We start from the raw sequence: 25887 nt of genomic DNA, 5'->3' as shown, positions 1-25887 counted from the left end.
TTCCAAGAGTAAATCAAGATCAAGTCCATTGAAATACTTAGCATAAACTGCCTGCATCCCTCATTCATCAACCACTGGGAGCATGCTATTTGATGAAGGGATGAAGCAAACATCCAAAGAGCATGCAGTTTTCACCTGAATGATAGGAACCAGCTTTGTAGTAACATCGATAGGAAGGCTGATGCTTCTCGAATGTGGCTTCACCATGATAGATATGTAATCCCCATCTCCGACCTTTATATGTTCAGGTGGAAAGTGAACTGTAAGATCAAATCCAGGGGTAATTCCCCACTAGGGTGCAAAAATTGACGAAGTATTGAAAACTCATTGATCTGTCAAATAATGAGTAGCTTTTGGAAAGGTAGAAGAGGTGAGGACTGATTCCATCAGAAAGCATTCTGCTGTCCCTATTTCTCTATGTAATCTCAATTTCTACTCTGTACATGCCTCACTGGACTACAAGTTCTTGTTTCCCCATCTCAATCTGTTTAATATAGTGAGATTTCAAAAGAAGCCATTTAAGGGTGATGTTTCCAGTCAGTGAAACCATGCATTAAAACTGTACATAAAATAAGATCGCATTTTCATTCACCTGACTGAGCGATCGGCCAGTAAGAACATTTGGAAATAGAGTCACTGCTAAGCAAATCTCTTCAAGGCCAATTGCCTCCTGGTGGAAATGGAGCAGGTTCAGTAAACATCACCATTGTTGACTGATGGAGAAATGGAAAGATAAGACAATCGTCGTCTCTGCCTTAGTAACTGCACAAATAAAGAACACAATAGGCACCCTAGTGTCTGTTGCAATATAAAACCATGGTGAGGGTAAGAAGCACTGTTACACTGTGAGTGGATTGCACAGTTTAAAGGTGCAGATTTAATTGTCCACGTCATTGTCTCTCTGAATACCTGAATATAGTCATATTAAAAAATAAATCTCTGTGACAAGAATTAACTTTCAAATAGACAGCTACATGTGCCATTCTATTCCTTGTATTTTCAACTGTGTAATCTTGGCAGCATGCTAGCCGGCAATCACCTAAAACATAGACAAGAGATTCTAAACATCTCTTTCTGATACTTCAACACAATGTAAAATATATCCCCTGATATATTCAGCTCTGAATACACCCGTTGTGTTGCGTTTCCCACTTCCAATGCAATTAGAGGGATCAACATAAATTCCTCTAATTAGTTTTGATTTCAAGTTCATGAAAAAGGACACAAGCTCCCCGCATTTTTGTTGCAATGTGTTATATCTTAATTTGAATAATACATATTAAGAAATGGATTAAAATAAGTTTAACAAGTTCAAATCTACTGGCACAAAATAGGGTAATTGGGCTTTCTCAATTATCAGCTCAGATGGAGGTGGGTAAAGGATTAATTGTCACTGATGGTTCTAAATAAATAATGGTCCATCACCAAACAGGAGGAGTACCTCCACATCTTCACTGGTAGATACTGGAGTTCATAGAATACAAACAGATCATAATCAGCAGATAAGGTCAGAGAATTATAGAATTCTATAACATGGAATCAAGTATCTTGGATCAACTTTTCCATGTTGACTAAAATGCCAATCTGATCTAGTCCCATTTGGCCATATCCCTTGAAACAATGTACTTGTCTAACTGTCTTTTTAAATGTTGTTATTGTACATGCTTCAACCACTTCCTCTGGTTGTAAATTCCATGTACGCATCAACCTTTTGTGGGAAGAAAGGAGTTTTCCTTTGGGTCCCTCTTAAACCTTTCACCTTTCATCTTAAACCTACACCCCGTAGTTTTTGATTCCCTTTCCCTGGGAAAGACTATATGCATTTACCCTATCTAAGCTCTTCATGATTTTATACAAATGCATAAAGTTACTTGTTAGTTTCCTACCCTACCCAATCTCTTCGCATAATTCTTAAGTCCTGGTAAGTCATCATAATCTTCTTTGCACTCTTTCTAGTTTAATGACACCTTTCCTTTGGCAGTATAACCAAAACTGTACGCAATACTCCAGGTGCATCCCACTTATATCTGTACAATTCCAAAGCAGAATCAGTATATAGGACAGAGACTGAAAACCTGTCTGAGTGGGGCCATAACAACAACCTTTCACTCAATGGCAGCAAGACCAATGAGCTGATTATTGACTTCAGGAGGAGAAAACCAGAGGTCCATGAGCCAGTCCTCATTGGGGGATCAGAGCCGGAGAGCGTCAGCAACTTTAAATTCCTTGGTGTTTCAGAGAATCTGCCCTGGGTCTCGTACAGAAGCGCCATTACGAAGAAAGCACACCTCTACTCCCTCAGAAGTTTATGAAGATTCGGCATGACATCTAATAACTTCGACAGACTTCTATAGATGTGTTGTGGTGAGTATTCTGACTTCTGCTTCATAGCCTGGTATGGAAACACCAATGCTTTGGAATGGGAAATCCCACAACAAGTAGTGAATGTGGCCCAGCACATCAGGGGTAAAGCCCTCCCCACCACTGAGCACATCCACATGGAGCACTGTCACAGGAAAACAGGATCCACCCTCAGGGACTCTCACCACCTAGGACATGCCCTTTTCTCACTGCTACCACCACAAAGGAGATACAGGAGCCTCAGGACACTCACCACCAGGTTCAGGAATAGTTATTCCCCCTCAACCATCAGGCTCTTGAATCCGTGGAGATAACTTCACTTAACTTCACTCTTCCCATCACTGAACTGTTCCCATCATTAATGGACTCACTTTCAAGGACTCTTCAATCTCATGTTCTTGATATTTATTGCTTATTTATTATTATTGTTGTTATTATTTTTCTTTGGTATTTGCACAGTTTGTTGTCTTTTGCACATTGGTTGTTTGACTGACCTGTTGGGTGCAGTCTTTCATTGATTCTGTTATGCTTTTTTGGATTTGCTGAGTATGCCCGCAAGAAAATGAATCTTAGGGCTGTACATTGTGACGTCTTCTGTGTGTACTTTGATAATACAATCCAGTGCAAAAGTCTTAGACATAGGGTGCCTAAAAACTTTTGCAGAATACCTTAGTAATTTTATGTATTGCACTGTACTGTTCTGCCAATAAAAACAAATTTCATGACATTTATGAGTGATGATAAGCCTGATTCTGATATGGGTCTCTATTGTGGACTGAGAGTGGGAAGGGGGCAAGGAGAGGGGAATCATGGTTGGGAAAAGGCAAAGGGGTGGGGGAGGGAGTGGAAAGCACCCAAGAGACATTCTGTAATGATCACTGACCAGTTGCTTGGAATCGAGTGACCTTGCCTGGTGTCTCAGGGCTGGGTGTGTCTGCACCCCGTACGGACCCCAGCCTGGCATTCCTTCTGAGCCACCTGTCCCACACCCCCCACCCCATGGTACTCCACCCTCATCATTCTCAACTTCCTTTGCTCCTGGCAGATTTACAAACTGCTCCACTTTGCAAAAGCCGAGCTATATTTGTATGCGCCTTGGACTTTTGCAGAGTACTGTAAATTTACTTTGAACTCTGAAGTAGACCGGGGGCTGAGTGTGTAGCTTTGTGGGATGCCAGTGATGAGAATAATTGTGGTAGACGTGTTGCTGCCTATTGTACTTGGTTGTGGTTTATTGGTCAGGAAGTCACAGATTCAGTTGCAAAGGGAGGTGTTGAGTCCCAGGATGAGGAGTTGGAGAGAAGTTTGCATGGAATTGGGTGTAGTCACTAAACAACAGTCTTCACAGGTGCCTCTACTGTTCAGATGCTCCAGAGATGAGTCTAGGACCAGGGAGATGCTGTCAGCCATAGACAGTAGGTGAATTGCAGTGGATTGAGGCTATCTGGGAGGCTGGAGGTTATGTGTACTATGACCAGCCTCTCAAAATGCATTCACAATGGTCAATGTCAGAATGACTGGATGGTATTCATTAAGGTATGATATCTTGTTTTCTTTAGGCACCCAGATGACACAAACCTTCTTAAAGCAGTTGGCAACCTCAGAACGTAACATGGAGAGTTCAAAATATCTGACAATGCTCCACCAGCTGATCTGTTTGGGATCGAAGGACACGGCCTGGGACATTATCCAGGCCAGTTGATTTTCTGTGGGTTCACTCTCAAGAGGACTGAACTTGCACCTGCAACGGTGACCAGGAGTTCAGGTACATTAGAGGCTGCCGGAGTGGGTGCTGACCCTTTCATTGAAAGCACCCTCTCTCATTGGTAGGGCTCTCTGACACAACCCACTCACATGTAGTCCGGTATTCTAATCTGGACGAGTATTGTATCGTAACACCCCTGAGAGAGGTCGTAACTTGATTTCTTGCAAAGGTTGCTGACGTAGACTTCAGTAGAGTGTGGCTCTCTCAATTCATCTATGGTTTCCAGTTTGGGAATACCCAGATGGGTACAGAGTCCTCCGTACACTTTAACCTGTGAACATGAAAGTGAAAGGTTCATGTCCCGCCCTGTAAGTGCAAACATGACTCCAAGTGTGGAGAGGATGTAACAAAGGTGATGCCACATGAGATGTTAACCTAGCTAATGTAAATGATTTGGAGCGTTGAAGAATCAGAAGAGTTATCCTGCTATTCTGCTCCTATTTATCACATTATCTGATCATTATCTCACCATTCTTGGTGGAAACTGGTGACATATTTATATATTAGCACAGACCTTGGCTTTGAAGCATTGTTGAAAGACTTTTCAAGAAAACATATTCCTTCTTGCTTTGGGCAGAGCTGGGCAGCTCAATTTTCAATAATAGAATTGTTGTATTGATTCATAGGATCCTGGTGAGAATCACGACAGGATATTGAGTTGATCAATGTACCTGTGACACTGAGATCATTAAATACACTTCAAGATAGAGATCACAGCCCAACATTTATTTTGTTGCAATTATTTGTGCCCTCTGTATTTTGATCCCAAATATTTGAGTAAATGGAATATTCCACAGCCTGAGTACACAGGTTATTGTTTAACTAATACACCCAGGGCATTGCTTGCACATTCACTGACAAAAGAGGTGTTGTAATAAACATTGATTGAAGTAAAGATGATTGCACCCTCCAGTGACCAATTACTAAAGTGATGCAAAATCTGGAAAACTTTGCACGTGTATGTAGATAAGCTTCCCCGGACTAGAGTTTCAGAACAGAAGGGATCTCTTCCAGTGACAGAAGCCCAAATCTATTGAAGGTTTTCAGGCCTTTACTCCCGCAACTGGTGCAAATGGGTTCTTCTTACCAGGAGATGGGTAAAAGGGCAGGGAAATGCATTTACCCATCTTCCAATCAACCTGATGTCAATCCAGCAAGGCCTCAGCTGCCTGCTAGACTCCCTGGTGCTGTGTCCAAGTGGATCCTCTTTTATCAATGAGTAGCATCTGCTACAGGAAATTCTGCCTGCACCAGCATAAGTATCCACAGTACCCGTACTGACAAATGGCAGGAAGCACTGCTGCACCCGTGGGCCAGGGAGGGTGGACTTCATCTGTGCAACCATCTGCTGTCTCTCCCAGGAGGAGCCTAGAGAGAATGAGAATTGCAGCTCATAGCCTGTTCTAGGTAGTGGCAAGAGATGGAGAAATGGCTGCCCGAGGCCAAGGGTTTTCTGACCCAAAAGGGCCAGGCAGGAGCAGTAGACGAATGACCCTCATTCTGGCTGTAAACTCACTGTGCTTTGAGGCCAAGCCAACAGGTAGCTGATGTCTCCCAATGCAATGACAGCACATAGTGGAGAGCATAGTACCTGAGGCCTGGCTTCTCTTTTTTAATCCTCTTTTCAATTTATATAATCTCCCTCATTCCTTGCCATTTCCCTCCATGTCCCCTCATTCTCAATGTGTCCCCAGTGTTCTTCCATTAGACGTAGTCCATATGTGACGTGTATCTTTCAGTTCCTTTGTGCACTAAAACAAATTCAAGGCATCTTCTTGGATTAGATTCATATTCCCATCTCTTTTGTCAATGTTGTGTTTGTCCCATTTGTATTGGGTGTGCAGCCAGTTCTTTGATGCCTTCCGCAGACACAAGATCCAGGTGACAGGCTCCACACTTTTCTAACTGTCTCTGAGTTTCCAGTCAAAGTCTTCCCAGGCAGCCACACTGCAGCTGAGAAAGCTTCCCACGTTTCAGCTACGTGTCATACGGAGACCGCCCCCGGGATGATGCGGCGGATGTGCGTGTAGGACTTCCTCACGGTGACGCTGCCGTGGTGGGAGACTCCGCGGGGCAAGACACACTCCTCCGTCAGCTTCTGCTTCTCTGTGTCCCAGCAGAGCACGGTGGCAATGACCTCGTTCTTCTCGTCGCGGCCGCCGGTGATGAAGAGCTTGTTGCTGCAGGCTGCAATCCCACAGCTGGCGCGCTCGTGGCCAAACTGCGTGACGAGAGCCCACGAGTCCTCTCTGGGGCTGTAGCAGTAAAGAGCTTTCATTGCACCACCTGAGGAAATAGAGAGAGAGAGATTAATGCACTGATGCATTGCTGTGTCCACAGTACCTCCCTCAGACCCACCTCCTCCAAACATGCTCCCCTGGTGGGCCCCCTTTTGTTCCATTCCATATAGAATGCTATCTACAGTCTGACTCTGCCACCCCATACTCCCTACATGCAGCCACACTCACAATTGGTCAAAAACTAATTTACAACAAGCAGATAATAACCAACAGTGCCAAAACTGATTGTATTTAAGTGACAGGTACTTCCATCAGCTACTTAGGTGAGGAATGAGGCTGATTATTTTCCTGTGGATTCATTCAGGGATGACACACCTGCCACCTACGTCCACAAGAAGCTGCTTCTAAGAAAACAATATTTACATCTGCACCTCTGGCTGGCAGTCGTTGGAAAAATGCCAAGTGGCACAGGCCAGATGCTCATCTGGGAAGAAACATTATGGAAAAAGAAAATAGTTGGACTGATGAAGGGTCTCAGTTCAAAACATTGACAATTATTCATCTGAGTCCCGATGAAGGTCTCAACCTGTTTATTCCCCTCTATAGCTGCTGCCCGACCTGCTGAGTCTCTCCAGTATTTTTTGTGTATTGCTCAAGATTTCAGGCATCTGCAGAATCTGGTGCATTTAAATTAAATAGCCACAAATTGATATTACGTGACTTCTGCCTTAGGCTCTACTCTTCACACGCTAGGACAGATCTTCTAGGCTGGCACTTTATGACAGAGCAGTGACATTCATGAATCCAGCTCTCGTGGTATCCTTCACTGGTATGATTGAACTATTCAAGAAGTCCCTTCAAAATGTACTGTATGTGTACTGAGATAGAAACTAGACATGGATAATTAATCTCTTCACCCTATTTTGAGTTAAATTGGAAAATTAGCTTATTATTGTCACATTCACCAAAGTGCAGAGAGAAACTTAGCTTTGCGTGCCACCCATAAAGATCATTTTGACACTTCAGTACAAGGGAGCTGAAATAAGAGATTGCAAAATATAGTACTATAGTTATAGAGCAAGTACAGAATTCTTAGTGTCTTAGAATTTAGATTTCAAAGAGTGGAGCACTTATAAGTAATGAAGAGTTCTGCAGAGAGCAGTTTGTAATGAAGGGATCTGCAGAGAGCAGTTTGCAATGAATTGCCACATTCATTTTTCTGGTTTTATCTGGATGTGTGTCACTCATTCTAATAGTCCACATGTATCTTCTTGAATTATTTTATTAAGTTGTGTGTCAATTGCAAATCTGGAATTGTTCCCTCTCAGTTTGGTGTGTACCAAATGATGAGTGTGCCTTTCAACAAGCGCCTTCTTCTGGCCTGAAAAATTCACTAATTCTCCACTACTCTCTGCTTCCTAACCAATCCAACTTTTCCTTTACACCTATACAAAGAAGGGCCAAATGGCCTCATTCTATCACATACAATGGTATGCAAACTGAGTTTCAGTGAAAGTTGAATCACATAAATGAAGTTAATTGTAACCTTATCCTCAGATCTAACTGAATATCAGAATCGGAATCAGGTTGTAAAATTTGTTATTTTATGGAACTAGTTTTCCCATTCCCGCCATATTTCTTTTGCTTTACATGTATCACACTCCGTTTCAACCACCTTTCTCTAATACCTACCTTGTCACTACCTGCACTTTGGGCCTGCTCCTGTAGAATCCCAACTGAAGGACATTAACAAACACAATGGTTGTTAAAACCTTTGTTGCACTGTTTGAAAATCATTTTTGGTGCATAACATGTTTGGCTGTATATTTTTAAGGAAGAGTGTTAGTTGATAGGTGGAGTTTAAAAATGGCAAATGGCATCAATTTAACGTGGCATCCTGACTGGCATTTTGAACCGCTTCCTCTGTATATCCTGGTGAGTGTTTGGACATTTAACAGCACCACTGCTACATCATACAGTTCTCACAAACTGTGTCCTTCCAAAGGTTTTGTAACTTCCAAGCTATTTAATACTGTGTCCAACTTCATTCCAACATCATACCTACTCTTGGCCTCTTTTTAACTAGGTACAGTAATAGAAAACTTACTTTATAAATACAATAGAAAATGCTTGAAGCTTTCAAAATAAAACTATTTTGTTCTATATGGCAGCTACAATCGTGGAAATTAACAGCAGCATAGCATGCACAATTGGAACTTGTTAGTGAATCTGACGGAATTCCTTTTTCTTCCACTGCCTCATCTGAGCTCCCCACCTCACCATATTCACCAATTCTCCATTATCATCTCACCACGTATTTCATCCTTAAAATGTGCTTAAACCACAGCTGAGCAGACCTCTAAATACCATCAGCCTCTTTTGTCTCAAATGTAGCCACTGAATCATTTTCCTAATCCCATACTTCTTCCTCACCGTGTACATCAATCCCACCTAAGTAATTTTATCACCTGTCCATTGTCCATAACACACTTACTCCCACCTCCTGCCTAACATAACCCACCTAATTGTTTACTCCCACTCTATCTTTTCATCCTATCCTTCAATCTACTCTTTCTCTAGAATCCTATTGCACTTTCTCATGACCCCTGTTTCAATCTTTCCTTATGTAACTTATTCCGCAAACTAAATACCCCGTTCTGTGAAAAGTTCTTCCTGACCCAAATATTTCAAAAGCAACTCCTTCTATCACCCATGTTGCCTTCCTGGGTTTTTTTTGTATTTCATCTGATGGAGGAGAAATTAATGATTCAGAATCAGAATCAAAATCAGGTTTAATATCACCGGCATATGTTGTGAAATTTGTCTTGCGACAGATGCTATGAAACAGCTCTGAAAATGCTTTTTCACATACATAGGATTATCCAGAAGGGGGCGCTGTCGTTTGCTCGCAACAAACAACCAGGGAAATTTAAAGCAACTGCAGATTTCCCAGTGTTTGCGCAGGGAAATTTAACTCTTTGTGCAGCAACTTCCAATCAGTCTATCAGGGATGTATGTTATACAGTTGCCAATTTGCATCATTCAAAATAGCTAACGTTATTCTTCTTTAGTCTGGCATACTTCCAAAAGTCTAACCATTCAATCATAAATAAATAAATAAAATTGCAACTGAAAACACAGCCCTGATACAGATTAATAGCCAAGGACTCTGGATCAAGGTGACTGAATGTTAGAGGATCATTTATTACAATGGGCTTCAGTACTTTCATTGAAGTTTGGAGATCAAATACACAATATAATTTCTTGTTCCATGAATCTCAAACACCAGGGTTAATGTATAGGAGCTGTTGGCCCAAACTTTATGGTGTGTGGCCACTCAACACTGACTTGGAAAAGGCTTATCTGTGACTGTTCTCCCCATGTGAACTTGTAGAAGGAATTCTTAAAGTTAAAAAATGCCAAACAACTTAAATAATTTAAAACAAATCAATTTTAAACAGAGATAAAATAGTTCAAATCAATTACTTCCAAATTTTCTAGCCACTGTAATGACATTAAAAGAACTAACTTACTTTATTAAAGAAAATTTTACAATCTTTAAAAGCTTATTAAAAGGTTTTTCAACAATGAACCTACCTAAACTAAAACAGCTGAAATTCTTGCAGCAATACCCTCTCATTAAACTAAAGGGGCCGACCTGTGTCTGAGGTCATTCTGTAGAACCATCATTAAGGACCCCCACCACCCAGGAGAGGCCCTCCTCTCATCAGGAAGGAGGTACAGAAGCTTGAAAGCACACACTTAGCAATTCAAGAACAGCTTTTCCCCTCTGCCATCCGATTTCTGAATGGACGTTGAACTCATGAATTGAACCCATGAACACTACCTTACCTCTTATTTCATTTTTGTTGCACTACTTATCTTAAGTATTTTTATGTGTGTGTCTGTGTCTGTATCTGTGTGTGTGTGTGTATATATATATATATATATAATGCAATTCAGTTTTCTCTCTTCTCTATTTATTTACTATGTATTTCATTGTAGCCAGCTGGTGGCGCAGTGACATAAGTGCCGGACTCCGGAGCAAAGGTTCCCGAGTTCAAATCCAGTTGGGCCACTCCCAGACACACTTTCCATCCGTGCTGGGTTGAATGTCGAACTCTCAACTCGGCCTCACACAACAAAAAACACTGCGCTGTGAGAAGGACGTGGGGGAACACTCACTGAATCTTTCCTCCAAGACAACCACTTGAACCGCTAAGCGGTTGCCGAGGCTCTGGCAGAGTATGGCACACAAAAAAAATTTCATTGTATTGCTGCCATAAAATTAACAAATTTCCCAACATATGCCAGTGATATTAAATCTCAATCTGATTCTGATATCCTCCCACTATTACGATATGTCAGAATAATATGCACAAAGTACACAGCAGATGCTGTGGTCAAATCAAGACGTACAAAAAAGCTGGATGAACTCAGGAGGTCGAGCAGCATCCATTGAAAGAAGCAGTCAACGACCTGCTGAGTTCATCCAGCTCTTTTGTACGTCTTGATCAGAATAATATGGACTCACTTCCTGATTTTTGTGTTGCAGTGTCTGGAAGTAAGTGCTAACACTCCATTTGCCATTTTGATTCTGAGGGAATTCTCTAACTTTCCTTTGGAGGATTTATAATGGATTATCGTGCACTTTGCTGCGGGTTTCCATCTGCTCAGGTTTTGTCAGTTTTATCAACTCACTTAATCTGGATGCTTTTGTAGATGATAGGCTCTTTCTCACACATAATTTATACTTTAATACAACTTGTAGCAGATACAAAAACATTTCCTGGTAGAGTAGTGGAACACTAACTTTGTTGTTATTGCCTGATATATTAGTTGTATTGAATAACTAAAATGAAAGTGATTACAAAGCAGCTCCACATAAAAGAATGGTGGTGGTAAATGCCTAATCTATTACATTTACCGTAAACCAGTACTTGCTAAATAGGCTAGCAAAGCGCAGATGTCAAATTAAGACAGAGGTGAATCATGATCTAAGTGGAGTCAATGGTCTTTGCTGTCATAAGTATCTTTCTTTTGTGCACTCATCATATAGAGATCCACAGTAAGCAACCACCTTCACATACCCACAACATAAATATGGTCCTTAAATGTAACCGCATTGATGCATTTGGCTTCTATAGGCATAGGTGATTTCAGGCTCCACGTATTTGTTGCAGGGTCATAACACTGGGTTCTGTCTGTAGCCAGTTTCCCATTGGGTCCTCCTCCAATAATATATAGCTTCTTATTGTAGGTAGTGGCGGCAAATGAACTCACATTTATGAGGAGTGGAACTCCCTGTGGCAAAAGAAATAATATTAACTAAAGCAATAAAATTAAATGGTGATGGAAATTCATTTCTTGGGCAGTGGGCCCTTTGGTCGTTTGCTAAGCTTGCTTACTAAACACAACAGCTGCCATTTGTAAGATTACAAACTTCCAACTATTAACAGTTGATTAACTTCTGGAGGTAAAGGCGAGTCAGTCTGCGGCTCTCAAAATGTAAATGCACTGCAGTAATCAGCTTGAAGTTAAAAACACAGCTTTATGAACAAGCCCTATATACGTATGTGCAGATACTCTGTCTGTGAGAAGCAGATGCTAGCTCATAGCATCCTATCTTATTGCTTAGAGGCGCAGTATTATTCAATGGGTTATTTAAATTGGCGTGTTTCAAAACAGACAAATGGATTAAATTGTTTCGTTCAAAAGAACCTTGCAGACCAGATGGAAGCACATCAATTAGTATGTCAATAACTGATCTATTAATATTGGTTTAATATACTCAAGTAGGTTAGCGTTAAAGTATTTGCAGAGTTTTGTGTCTCCAAAATGCTTTTAGACTGTATATAGAAGGGCATTTGAGGAAATATCATATTTAGAAAAATAGAGAGCTATGGGTAAGCCTAGGTAGTTCTAAGGTAAGGACGTGTTTGGTACAGCTTTGTGGGCCGAAGAGTCTGTATTGTGCTCTATGCTTCTATGTGTGTGAAGTCACCCAGGTGACAGAAAAAAGTCTAAATGTAGAGAGCTGTTCAGGCTTGTCAGAAATGAGTTAAGGAACATCAACAAACATAAAAGAAACTTAGGGTGAACTAGAATCTATTCCCCAGGCTACGGTTACTGCAACAGACGATTTTTCATCTGTGTCTTTGATTAATCTTTTTTGTTTGCAGGAATTATTCCTGTGTTTTGGAAATCCTTTATCTTTCTTGTGTTGTGTTTTAGAAATGGTTTATAATTTGGAAATGTTTAAAATGGAAAACTCACAGTTTTAAATGTGCTTTAAGAGTGTTGTTTGGGTTTAAATGTGTATCACTGAAAATAAATGAATTGTATTTTAAACTGCTTTGTTAGCTGGAAGTACCTTCTCTTTGATAAGGAGAGGGGCCCAATGCTCGTATAGTGGGTATTGGCAGCTAATCTCACCATAGAGAGTAAACATGGCAAGTGAAGCAGTTTTTGAAGATTGGGTAGTCACAGTATAATCTCCCTTTAGTGACTGTACTCGTGGCTGTTTACCTCGGATAGGGTTTAATATCATTTGAGTTTAAAACTTCGCAGTCAGCAAACCCAATACCATCACAAAAATAGTTATTTCATAGATTTTGAGTATAAATGGGTTAAAATAGAAAGAAGACTTTTTTACTAACTTCTCCCCAATTCTACTTCTGTGTTACCCAGGTCCAGGCGGAAAAGCTGCCTCCAATGTCTTGGCAGCGAAATGTGATGTTGAAGGAAATTGTCTCACAACAAACGAAAGTAAGAGTAGCAGCTTAACGTAGTTGATCTCAGCACCTCACCAGGGTTTAACCAAGCACCCCACAACCCAGGTCTCTTGGTCAGATATCTGCTGCCCCCACTGTATGGACAACACACATGCAAATGATCACCAACTAAAATCTGCCCCATGTACAGTATGAGCAAGGTTAAAGATTTGGAAACAGCTTTACTCAGTTAGGTTGGTTGGTGCATCGGACTTAAAGAAGAGGAATGGATTGTAATTACTGCCTCAAAGAGAGTTGTTCTGAAAGGAACAGAGGGGCAGGATGGCACAATATTTGAACCACTGAGTCACTGATTATGGATTTGAGAATCCTTGAGATATGACATGGAAGGGCATTTCATGAGGGAATTTTCAAACATGGTGCTGCACAGAACACTTCTGTCAAGCCAAATAGCCTATCCTTGGTTATAACTTGGTGTATTATTGTCACATGAAGAACTGGCATACCATTTATACAAATCAATTCATTACAACAATGCAATGAGGTTTGCAGAATGAAGTGTTACAATGTCAGAGAAACTACAGTGCAAAGTCACATGGAAATAGACTGCGGGAAGTCAAGTCCACCTTACTGTATGGGGGAACCGTTCAATAGTCATACGACAGTGGGATGGAAGTTGTCCTTGAGCCTGATGGTATCTTCTACCCAATGCAGGAGGGGAGAAGATAGAATGTCCAGGGTGAGTGGGGTCTTCCATTCTGCTGGCTGCTTTATCAAGGCAACCAGAAGCGTAGACAGAGTCCAAGGAAGGGAGACCGGTTTATGTGATGTGCTGAGCTGTGTCCACAACTCTCTGCGTTTTCTTGTGGGCAAAGGCAGAGCAGTTGCCATAGCAACCTGTGACACATCCAGATAGGCTGCTTTCCCTAGAGCATCAGTAAAAATTGGTGATGGTCAAAGGGACAGTGGAGGCCCTGGTGAGCTTTCTTGGCCCTGGGGTCAACATGGTTGGGCCAAGCCAGGCTTTTAGCTAATTTACATTTTAATTAAATATAAAGATCGATGGGGAAAAGTTGGGCTTGTTTAAGTTGAGTAGTTTGTTTCCTGACTCAAATCTAACTCCTTGAAAATATAATCCAACCCAATGTTGCAGAGCAACATGGGAAAGGTGCTGTCATATCTGTTGTCTTTAAGGTAAAATGAGAAACTAAACAAAAAGCTGGAGAATTTTCATCCAGGTGTTAGCCTATTTTTCTCCTTCTACTAACATCTGGAAAACAAGTACAGAATTTCTGGACATTTTTGTTTGTGAGATCTTGCTGTGCATTTACTGGAAGCTGCTGTTCCTCAATATAACAGGGTCATCATTAAAATAAACTTTCCTTTTAACTGTAAAGTGCTTTGGAATAACTTGGGTTCACAACAGACCTTATTTAGATACGAATAGTAACAGATTGGATCTATTTATTTTATTCAAATAAACAGATTGCTATTTTAACTTCAATAAATATTTTCTTGTGGGTTCTGTTAGCCTTCTCATCTCTGTCAAGTCTGCCTGCTTTTGCTCATGAACAATATCTAAGACAAGACTTCAGTGTAGTACCTTTGCAAATACCTTCCTCCGACTAACATATTAATCCATAACTCTGTCATCTTTCCCAATTGCCCAGGAGGACCTTGTTCTGTAAAATTTCTTGAATCAGTTTCCCTGCACTTCATTAGAAACTTCAGCTAAAATGTGCCATTTTGGGTGTGAAGTGCTTTGGTGTGTCTGGGAGGTTAAGAGGTTAAGGTTTGTATTCTTTCTCGATAGGTGCAACACGCAGACCTGGCAAAAACAGCATTAAAAAAAAACTGTGCCACAGGATGTAATGTATGAAATTAGAGAGAGCACAGAGAAGAAATTGTCAAGGTACTGTAGTCTGAGGTTTGTATTACACTGTTTGATATTCCCCTCGAAAGATACCTCAGTCCAGCAGTTGTGAAATGGGTCATATGCTTCCACACTGTTGAGTCGTGTGATGCCATCAAAGCCTCCAACCGCGTACACCTTGCCATTCAGAACGGCCATCTTATGTCGCCACCGTCCAGTGTTTAAATATTCAACTTGAATCCATTTATTTAAGGAGGCATTGTACTTCCAAACCTCGTGTTGAGTTTCTTTACCACCTGGAGAGCCCAAGAGAAATATTATTATTAATCGCCCTCACATAGACACCTGCCATCCCAAGCAGACTTAATATGCAGTCCTGATCAAGGGTCCTGAAACATTGACTGGTTATTCCACTCCATAGACGCTGCCTGACTTACTGAACATTTCTATGTGTTGCTCAAGATTTACAGCATCTGCAGGATTGCTTGCATTAATATGGATGAAGTGTATACTAGCAGCAGATTGTAAAACTGACAGTGGACACTGAGAACCTCCTGTGCCTCCACCCCTGGGTGTGGCCAAGTGTGCTCTGACTTCTCTAGGTGAACTAGATAAGATGCCATTGGAGAAGATTAGAGGTTGGGGGGTGGGGGTTTGAGCACAAGCTTAGGATATCCAGAATTATTAATGATTCTGATGGTAACTGACATCAAAGTGTTTCCAGTGGTGGAAAACTGACAGGAGACCAAAGATGAGATGATTTTTCTTAATGGAGCAGGTTGCTATGATCATCTGTGCATCTTCCAATAGAATGGTGCGAGTATATTAAATAGCAATACTGAAAGGAACTCTGTCCAGTCTCACAGAGATGACGTTCAGTGCATGGTTACCATGTTCATACAGCCCAAAACTGAGTCGCATGAAGGAACACACAGCCACATCCATTATTTCCTATCACACTGTTCTGATGAAGGGTCTTGGACCCAAATTATTAACCCTCTTTCTCTTCCACTGAAGCTGCCTGTCCCGCTGAGTGTCTCCAGCTATTTCTATTTTCATCCTGTTGTCTCCCTTCCCAAGGCTCTTGTGAGAAGCGTTTCCATAATGATCTCAGTGCTTTTGAAATCCCTGACGGTCAATTTGGAATTATTGAAGATTAGTCACCAGTCAGAATTACAGCCGCCAACTTGTACATAGCAAGCTCCCTCAACAGCAAAGTGGTTAGTCTATCTGTAAATATTGGATAAAACAGCATGAACATCTCCCACATTCTTCTTGGGATCATTGATCATTTAGAAAGCAGACAGTGTTTCCGTTTGAGATTTCATTTCATTTAAAAGGCAGAATCTCTAATAATGTAATACTCACTTCCTCTAAGATACAACAAGATGCTAACAAAGATCTTTTTTTTCTCTCAAGTCTCTACAGTGTGGCCAGACTGGGGCTCCTACCTTGAGAAACGACTCTGAGACACCCTGTTCTGCAAACGTGTGCACAGACATCTACTGAAAGAATCAAGGTCAGATGAACAAACCCAGGCTTGGGTGGAGGGACAGGCAGAACTCCAGTGCACGAGCAGTAGAGTGATTCAGATACTATGCTAAAGTTCCTAGTACTTCGAATCAGTTACTGGAGTTGGTGTCACCTTCTTGACTCTGAGACAGATCTCACACTGAGTTCCAACTACTTAAGCAAAACTGGATAAACAAATAAAGCAATAAGCCAGGGCACTGACTAACTGATAGCATTTTCAAATAACACAGTGCCAGCAGGCACAATAGCCTTCCGTGCTACAAAAATCTGATATCATGAATGGTGGCATGAATATTGCCTCGGGCTTCAAAGGTGGAACGAGATGCAAAGCAATAACAAGCTTCAACACAGTAGGCACATAGAAAATTTAAAATGTTAACTGAAAATGTGGGACATATTCAACAGGTTAGGCCACCTTTGTAGGAAGAGAAAGAGAGATTACATTTCAGGTCAACGTTAACCCTTTTTTATCTTGCCACAGATGCAGCCTAACCTGCTGCACATTCCAGGCATTTTCTGTTTCTATTTTCGATTTCCAACATCTGCATTTTAAATTTTTTTTGCAAGGAAAGGTTAGTTCTTCTGGAGGAAGTCTAGAACAGGGGAACAGTTAGCACACAGGACCATGGCAAAACAGAAGCTTCCTCTCTTAATGAAAAGGACGGTTGAAGTATTTGAGGGTGGAATGGAGCAATTTTCTTTGTCAGGCATGGTGCTGATATCAAAGCTGCACAAATGTGATTGAGCTGGGTAGTGCGCACTCCAAAACCTCTGAAAATCATTAGCCACTGACGAAAGGGCAGGAAAGCAGGGAGGCTGTGGAAATTTGTAAGAATTACAAACCCTGTGGAGGAAGCAGTGTTTTGCAGTATAAATGCAACACTAATTGACCAATACCAAAATTAACACATACTAAATATCTTCTTTGTATCTTCATTTCTTCCTAGGATACAGTTAACAATCTTTTCAACACTGAACTCTTTGAAAATCAGCCTGGCAGTGAGCCAATCTGCATGGAACTTCCTTGGGATTTATTTTTAAAATTCAACAATTGTTAATGGGGCTGCCGGAACCAGCAATGGCACATGTGTGACCTTTCGTACTGAGTTTTTCACTTCTTTAGGGTGAGGGATTCTGGTGCTTTGTAAATTTCCATATTTCCATATTTCCCAATGACATTCAGCCATTCAGCCCATCTCCCACCATTTCCAGTCAGCTATGGTTAAAAAAATTCAGACAGTTCGATAAGGGCAAGTAAAGGAAGGGTAAGTTCCCTAGTCCCTTGCCACAGCTTGCCTGGAAAAAAAACTATTGATGCTAAAATAAAGTCTCCTGCTGGCTATAGCAGCAAACATTCTCAGGACAGAACAGCACGGGCTTGACATGAGAATAAAGCCCCAATACTCTGAACACCTACAGGTCAGGTGTGACCTGGCAATGGTATGGTGAAAAGCTTCCCAATCAAATGTGGCATAGAGCAGATACCAAGTAAAGGTTTCTCTACACTCCCTATAAAGCAACACAAATCAGGCCCAGCATGTAGGGGCCATCTGGATGATAGAGGAGTCCCCAGGGCTCTGGCCAATTACAATTTGCTGTTAGGGGACTGAGCAATTGTAATTGAGTTGGGATCCACTTAGTCAGAATCACTCACTGCTTGAGAGCTTGCCATTCCCTTTGAATTGCCTTCCATGCAATTTCACAACCACAAAGTGGGCTGTTCCAGCATACTCGCCAGCTCCTCACCCTTGTCTGCAGTCCAGGTGTATCCTGGTGGTCTGCTCTTATCCTCTGACAATGAAAGGATAAGAGATCCAGGCAGAGGGTTCTCCCCTTTACACTGGGGAGCTGGGGTGGATTTCACTGCTATTGGTTCATAGAATCCCAGTTCCCTGCCATTCCCATGGCCTGCAGAAGTCCGTTTGAACTTGAGTATGGGAGGACTCAGCCCTGCTTGACTACTTGAAGGGACTGTTCCACAAGTTCTGGCTGCAATTCGTCCCCCTGCTCCTGATTGTCAGGCAAACAGGACAAGCCAATCAGAAGGGTCCCTCACCAGTTTGTCTCTGAACTGACCAAGATTCAGGGGTCCAAGCAATAGACCAGCCAGAGGTCCATCCGAGCTGATAGCCTGCCCCTCCTTCAGAATGACGGTTTGTTCATGCCAGTGACTACTGGCTTGGCATATGCCTTCCAGGACTAATGGGGCTAAAGTTCACCCTGAAGTGTGAGGGCAGCGTTCAAATTTAACTTTTATGTTAACCTTGTAATTAATTATTTTAAAACAAGGTATAAAATGGTGCCTTGGTTAAAACAAAACCAAATGCTGAGATACGTACAAACTAACACTGCCTTGCTCCATTACTGATGCACTGTGATTCACGGGAATTCTGGTTAACTGAAGTAAAAGGTTGACTAGCGACACCAGAGACTACAGATGTTGAAATCTGGAGGAAAAACAAACTCCTGGAGGAACTCAATAGGTCAAACTGCATCTACAGAGGGAAATGGACAGTTGGTGTTTCGGGTTGAGACCATTCATTTGGGTTGCTAAAAAGTTTGATTACTCCCTGCATTTCAACGATATTTGATAAGAAAACAAATGGAAATCAAAATCCAATGCTGCTAGGCTCAGGGCTCACCTGAGATGTAGACCTCATTACGGAAAGTGATACATGCAAATTCCACCCATTTCTTGTTCTCGCTCTCCATCTCCTGCTCTGTGATTGGCAGCTTGGCCACTTCCAGGCGGCTTCGCCGGAGCGGGTCCAAGCAGGTTACTTCTGCCACAAACTTTTCATCCTTCGTACAGCCGCCTATTATCATGAAGACCTCCGACTGGAACTCCTGCATCCTGGGCTTTGTCCTCTCTGAAATAATCTGTACGAAACAAAGGAGTGCGACGGGGAGGAAACGGCAAGTTATTCCAGCTTTCAATGCTCCTGAATTAGATCATAGTAAATTTAAAAAATTGTATAACTTTGTTAGACCGGTTCCCAGGCTGATTTCAGAATGTAATCTGAGAGTGTCATAGACAATGAAAATGGGCCCTATAACCTAACTCATCAAGGCCAACCAAGGCAAATATTTGTATATATCAATTCCATTTGCCTGTGTTTGCCTCATTTCTCTTGAAATCAGGTTTTCCCAACCTTTGTTATGCCATGGACCAATAACATTAAGGGATCCATGGACTCCAGGTTGGGAACCCCTGCTCTAAACCTTTCTGTCAATACACCTTTTAAATATTGTAACTGTACCTGTCTGTACCACATCCTTTCGCAGTTTGTTCCAACTACCCACCTTCCCTGTGTGGAAAAACCTGCCCCTTTAAATCTTCAGCAACACACACGAAATGTTGGAGGAACTCAGCAGGTCAGGCAGTGTCCATGGAAATGAATGAACAGTTGACATTTCGGACTGAGACCCTTCTTCAGGACTGAGGAGGAATGGGGAAGATGCCAGAATAAAAGGTGGGGTGAGGGGAAGGAGGCTAGCTGGAAGGCAATAGGTGAAGCCAGGTGGGTGGGAAAGGTAAAGGGCCGGAGAGGAAAGGATCTGATAGGAGAGGAGAGTGGACCATAGTAGAAAGGGAAGGAGGAGGGGACCCGGGGGAGGTGATTGACAGGTGAGAAGAGATAAGAGGCCAGAGTGAGGAATTGAGGAAGAGGAAGGGGGAGGGAATTTTTTACTGGAAGGATAAATTGATATTCATGCCATCAGGTTGGAGGCTATCTAGACAGAACATAAAATGTTGTTTCTCCACCCTGAGGGTGGCCTCATAGACTAACATGTCGGAATGGAAATGGGAATCAGAATTTAAAAATTTGGCCACTGGGAAGTTCCATTTTTAGTGGATGAAACAGAGGTGCTCAACAAAGTGGACCACAATTTACAAAAATTCTCACCAATGTCGAGGAGGCAACCAAATCTTTTCCCTCTCACCTTAATCCAGTGCCCCTAGATTTTAACTCACCTGTGCTGGGAAAATACTGTGACTCTACCCCCTATCAGTGCTCATGCTTTGACTCAGAAACTCTTGCCTTGGTAATAAATGCTGGAAAGCTAGGAATAGGGAACAAAGAAATAGCCAATGAACTGAATAATTATTCTGCATCGGTCTTCACTACGGAAGTCACAAGCAACATGTCAGAAATTTGAGAGCATCAAGGGGCAGAAGTGAGTGTAGTCTGCTTTGCATCCTATTAATGTCCCATTATAATTATTACAACCTTCTACACTATCTAAAACACCACCAACCTTCAGGGCATCAGCATGAGCTTTTCATGTCTTCATCCAAGTCACAAAGAGCAGGGGTCCCTGAACAAATCCCTGTGGAACAGCAGAATACATCCATCCTTCTATCTTTTGTGGCCAAGCCAATTCTGAATCCAAGCAACTGAGCTTTCCTGGATCCCAGACCTTCTGAATGAGCTTACCATGGGGAACATTATCAAATGCCTTGCTATAACCCATACATAATCCATACGCATTACTCTACCTTAATTAAGTTGTTTGTCACTTCCTGAGACAGGTTCGTGGGGCATGACATGGGGTGCTTGGGAATTACTCTATCTTGCTTGGGAAGCTATAAACTTTAAAGGCAAATAAGTCACACAGGCCAGACGTACTACACCTCAGGGTTCTGAAAGTGGTAGCTGGAGAGATTGAGGAGGCAATGGTAATAATCTTTCAAGAATCACTGGATTCTGGAATGGTTCCGGAGGACTGGAAAATTGCAAATATCATTCCACTCTTTGAGAAGGGAGGGGGTAAAATACAGGAAATAATAGGCCAGTTAACCTGACTTCAGTGGATGGCAAGACGTTAGAGTCGGTCAGTATGGATGAGCTTTCGAGGTACTTTAAGTCACATGATAAAAGAGGCCAAAGTCAGCATGGCTGACTTGAGGGGAAATCTTGCCTGACAAATATACTGAAATTCTTTGAGTAAGTAACAGACAGGATAGACAGAGAGACAATGGATATTGTTTACTTGGATTTTCAGAAGGGCTTGGACAAGGTGCCACAGAAGCTGTTTAACAAGATAAGTGTCCTTGGTATTACAGGAAAGATAGAGGCATGGATAGGAGATTGGCTGACTGGGAATAAAGGGAGCTTTTTCTGGTTGGTTGCTGGTGTCCAGTGGTGCTCAGCAGGGGTTGGTGTTGGGTCCATTACCTTTCACATTATCTGTCAGTGATTTGGATGACAGAACTGAAAGCTTTGTGGTCAAGTTGCAGATGACACAACGACAGGTGGAAAGGCAGATAGTGTTGAGGAAGCATGGAGACTACAAAAGAACTTGAACAGATTAGGAGAATGGGCAGGTGGGAGACAGTGTAGGAAAGTGTACGGTCAGGCACTGCGGTGGAAGGAATAAAGGCATAGACTATTTTCTAACTGGGGAGAAAATTCAGAAATCAGAGTTGCTAAGTAACTTTGGAGTCCCAGTGCAGGATTCCCTGAAGGTTAATTTGCAGATTGTTAGTATGGAAGGTAAGTGTGATGCTAGCATTCTTTTCAAGAGGACTAGAATATAAAAGCAAAGATGTAATGCTGAGGCTTTATAAGGCACAGGTCAGACCATATCCAGAAGTGGTTTCCGAGTGATTCCAAGAATGAACGGTTAAGATATGAGGAGCGTTTGTAGCTCTGGGCCTGTACTCTCTGGAATTTAGAAGAGTGAGGAAAATTTTGAAACCTACTAAATATTCAAAGGCCTAGATAGAGTGGACATTGAGGGGATGTTTCCAGTAGCAGGGGGATTCGCCAGTGAGGTAGGGCTACTGTATGGGAGAAGGGTGATACGGGTTAGTGCTTAGTGGGAATCCACAGAGCATTAAACAATTTATTTATAAACTGACCATCATCAAGATTCATTTAAACATTTGAATATCACTGCTACCATGCCATTAATCTGTTTTGTCACCTAGCAGAAAATTCCGAGCTCAAAGGCTCACGTCCCTCGTGGACAGTAATGCTGCCTCACCTGCTCCGGGCAGCAGCCAACCGGATGAGTAGGAAGCAAGATAAGAAAATGACTTGAAGTTTGCTATGGTTGCAATAGGACAAATTAGTTGAAGAGTACCTTCCCTGGAAAATAAGTTAAATGGTAAATTGGCAGAAGAGTGGAGATATTCCACAATAGATTAAACTAGTTAAAGGCTGTTTTCTTTGGAAAAACTAGATGGAAGGGTAATTCAGTAGATCTGCCATGACAGCTAATGAAGAAGCTATTTCATATATCTCAGTACAAGTACAGTATATCCTGTTGAGGAAAAAAGACTAAATGAGAAAAAAGTGACATCAACTCGAAGGAAAAGGAATACAGGATTAAAAAGATTAATAGTGAACCTAAGATTTAGGGAATGTTTAGAAACCAGCAAAGGATGACAATAAATTTAAGATGTAAGTAGATATTTTTGGTTATAAAAATACACCTGGCAACAGACAATAGAAGTTTCTACAAGAATGTAAAAAAGAGAGTAGATTAAAGGACAAGATTGGAAATAGAGAAAGGCAGAGAATCCAAATATTGGCTCATTTTCAGTTTGGCATTTGGCAATGACTGGGGATCTGTGCTGGAGCTTCAAGCCTTTGGAATCTATATTCACTTGGGACTGAGTGCAGCATAGTCAAATTTTCTTCTGACGGTGCAAAGTTTGGATTTTATCAAAAGGATAAAGAATAGGAAAGTGTAGTTGCTATCTGACAGAGCATTGCTGTCACGTTACCTGAAATTCTACTTATTATTGTATCAGTGTGTTAAATACTATGTCTTACATGTAAAAACAAGATAGGACACCAACTGCCAATACTATTGCCTCAGGCAATGGAACCAATTTACCTTAAATTTACATTTACATTATCCAAAACTCCCATTTCAGTCTTGATCGCTGAAGTATACTGATTTGCAGTCCAACAACATCTCAATTTTAAAATTTGTCAAATTCCTCCATATCTTCACCCACTATAGCCATTCCATAACTGGGCACAAAACCTAGGCTGACAACGAAGTGAAGTGATGAGCAATTGCAGGAGATGTTTCTCCTGTGCAACAATAAGTCGGGCACTTGGCTGCTTTCTCAGGTGGATATAAATTATTTCTAAGAGCAATAAAAAAAAACCCTCAGGCTGCAATTAATACTCATCCTCACCCTAAATCATTCTATGCAAATTTCGTCATGGTTAAACTGTGGGATTTTCCACAATGACGACATTGCTGCATATTAACTGCAAAAGATTTAGAAAGTCATGAAGTCTACTTTTGAGTTCAAGAGCTGTGAGATAACGTTGCAGCTCTGTGAAACCCTGGTTAGACTACACTTGGGGAAATTGTGTTCAGTTCTGGTCACCTCATTAAAGGAAGGAGTGGCAACTTTAGAGGGGGTGCAGAGGATGCTGACTGGATTTGAGAGCATGTCTTATGAGGATAGACTAAGCAAGGTTTTTCTCGATGGAGCGACAGAGGATGAGAGGTGACTTGATAGAGGGGTACAAGATGATAAGGGGCATAGATCGAGAGGGCAGCAAGAGACTTTATACCGGGGTGGAAATAGCTAATAGAAGGAGGCATAATTTTAAGGGGATTGGAGGAAATAAAGGGGGGGTTGATGGGATGGATGTCAGAGGTAAGTGAGTGGCGGGTGCATGGAACACCCTGCCGGCAGATGCATTAGGGGCATTTAAGAAACTCTTAGGTAGGCACATGGATGAGAGAAATATGGAGTGAAATGTAGGAGGGAAAAGCTAGATTGATTTTAGACTAGCTTAAAGGGTCAGCTCAACATCACAGGCCAAAGTGAACGCAGAACTCAGAAGCAATGGCTTCCATGGGTTCAACATATTTTATATGATCGAAAGACCCTGTTGGACATTAAGAACTTAAAGTACTGCAGGTCTACCCCATCAGTGAGCTGCTTGTTGGAGGAGAACCTGTGGGAGCTGGACGGTGTGGATTATGATTAAGCCTGCGTCAGAGAGGCATCGGCGTATGAAGGAGGTGTGCAGTCTAACAGCGAGTGGTCATCTTCGTTGCTTTTCTGGTGATTGAAAGGTCCTGTTGGACATTGGCTGTGTGGATTGTTGAATGAACAATCCATTGGTTTATTATCAAACGGCGGGGGATACCTGTGGCCTTGCTGATAGCAAAGATTAGGCCTGAAGATGTGACGTTGCCTGTTTGTAGCCGCCCAGACACCCAGCAACATTCATGGATTCAGGGACTTGGACTATATTATTTTCTGTGACTGTATTGCATTGCTATCTTATAGGTGCTTGCTATTGTATATATGCCTGCTGTCTTACTGTATATGTGCTATACGCACCCTGTGCTGTGTGTGACTGCTGGTAACTGACTCAGGTTTTGCACCTTACCACCAGAGTCATGTTGCTACATTTGGCTGCATTCATGGGTATTCAATGCCAAATAAACTTAAGCTTGAACTTGTTCTATGTTCTATGTACTACATAAGTAGAAATATTTTCTTTTCCAGATCTATACCCACCAATACAAACCAGAATAATGTGAAAAGCAGGTTAAAATGACTGAACATGTGCTGTTGATTCCAACCTCATTGCCCGATAGGTGGTACATCCTGGCTTCTTGCAACAGGCTGAAAACGTCAGGATTTTTCCAAACAAGTTCATCGCCTTCTACCCACTCCACAAAGTACCAAGGGTCCAGGAGGGGTAGGCGAACGTGTCTCAGCACCTGGCTCAGCTGGTGCTGCCTCTCCGCCTCTCGGTAACGCACCCAGCGCATTGCTGTCTCGAAAACCTGCTCCTCCTCTGTGACACAGAGCTCGTCGCTGCCCAGGATCTCCGACAGGATCTCTGCGGGTAGCTCCAGGAATTCCTCGTGAGTCAGTACTTGTGGGAAGTTCTGTACAATGTAGTTCTGCACGCACTTCTTCAGCCCGTCCAGGGAGTGAGTATCGGCCAGCCTTAGGATGCTCACACAGTTGTCCGGGTGCAGGGCCTCACTGAGGAAATTGGCACAGGCGTCCACCATCCGCAGGAACTGGAGATGAAACGAGAAACGGTCAGCAGGCATGCAAGAATGCACCTCCCTCTGCCCCCTAATGACTTTGTTCCTACTCCAACCCTTTCCACTTTTTCTGCTGAATCTCAGTGGGCTTAGCACTCTAAGTACTGATAATTCTTGCATTTTGTCGTTCTTCATGTGTGAGCCTGAATAAAACACGTACGAAAGGGGTGGCCTCTTAAGCATGCTCTACTAGATAATAAACTCAAGGAGACTTTGTTTCCACCCCCACTCCCCCTTTGTTTTTCCTTATCCTTCTGTCCCTTTAGAACTTCTCTATCTATCCCTGCCCTCACAATTGGCCCATTACCCACACTTAGCTTCCTCATCCTT

At 42.1% G+C, this 25887-nt stretch overlaps 1 protein-coding gene across 1 annotated transcript in view; it reads right to left on the bottom strand.

Annotated features, from left to right (window-relative positions):
- Nucleotides 1–1235: 1235 nt before the first annotated feature.
- klhl6 (kelch-like family member 6) overlaps nt 1236–25887 on the bottom strand; it is a 47976-nt gene continuing 23324 nt past the window's right edge. The window contains exons 3-7 of the mRNA XM_059949752.1: nt 25081–25530; nt 19149–19386; nt 15067–15269; nt 11457–11670; nt 1236–6412 (exon numbers count right to left, since the gene is read on the bottom strand). Of these exons, the coding sequence (XP_059805735.1) occupies nt 6111–6412; nt 11457–11670; nt 15067–15269; nt 19149–19386; nt 25081–25530 (1407 nt within the window). The 3' untranslated portion in view covers nt 1236–6110. The remainder of the gene's footprint in view (nt 6413–11456; nt 11671–15066; nt 15270–19148; nt 19387–25080; nt 25531–25887) is intronic.

Source organism: Hypanus sabinus, chromosome 2 (genome assembly GCF_030144855.1).
Source record: "Hypanus sabinus isolate sHypSab1 chromosome 2, sHypSab1.hap1, whole genome shotgun sequence".
NCBI classification, from domain to species: Eukaryota; Metazoa; Chordata; class Chondrichthyes; order Myliobatiformes; family Dasyatidae; genus Hypanus; species Hypanus sabinus.
The sequence above is the reverse complement of the archived record's forward strand: the minus strand, read 5'-3'. Positions and strand labels throughout refer to the sequence as shown.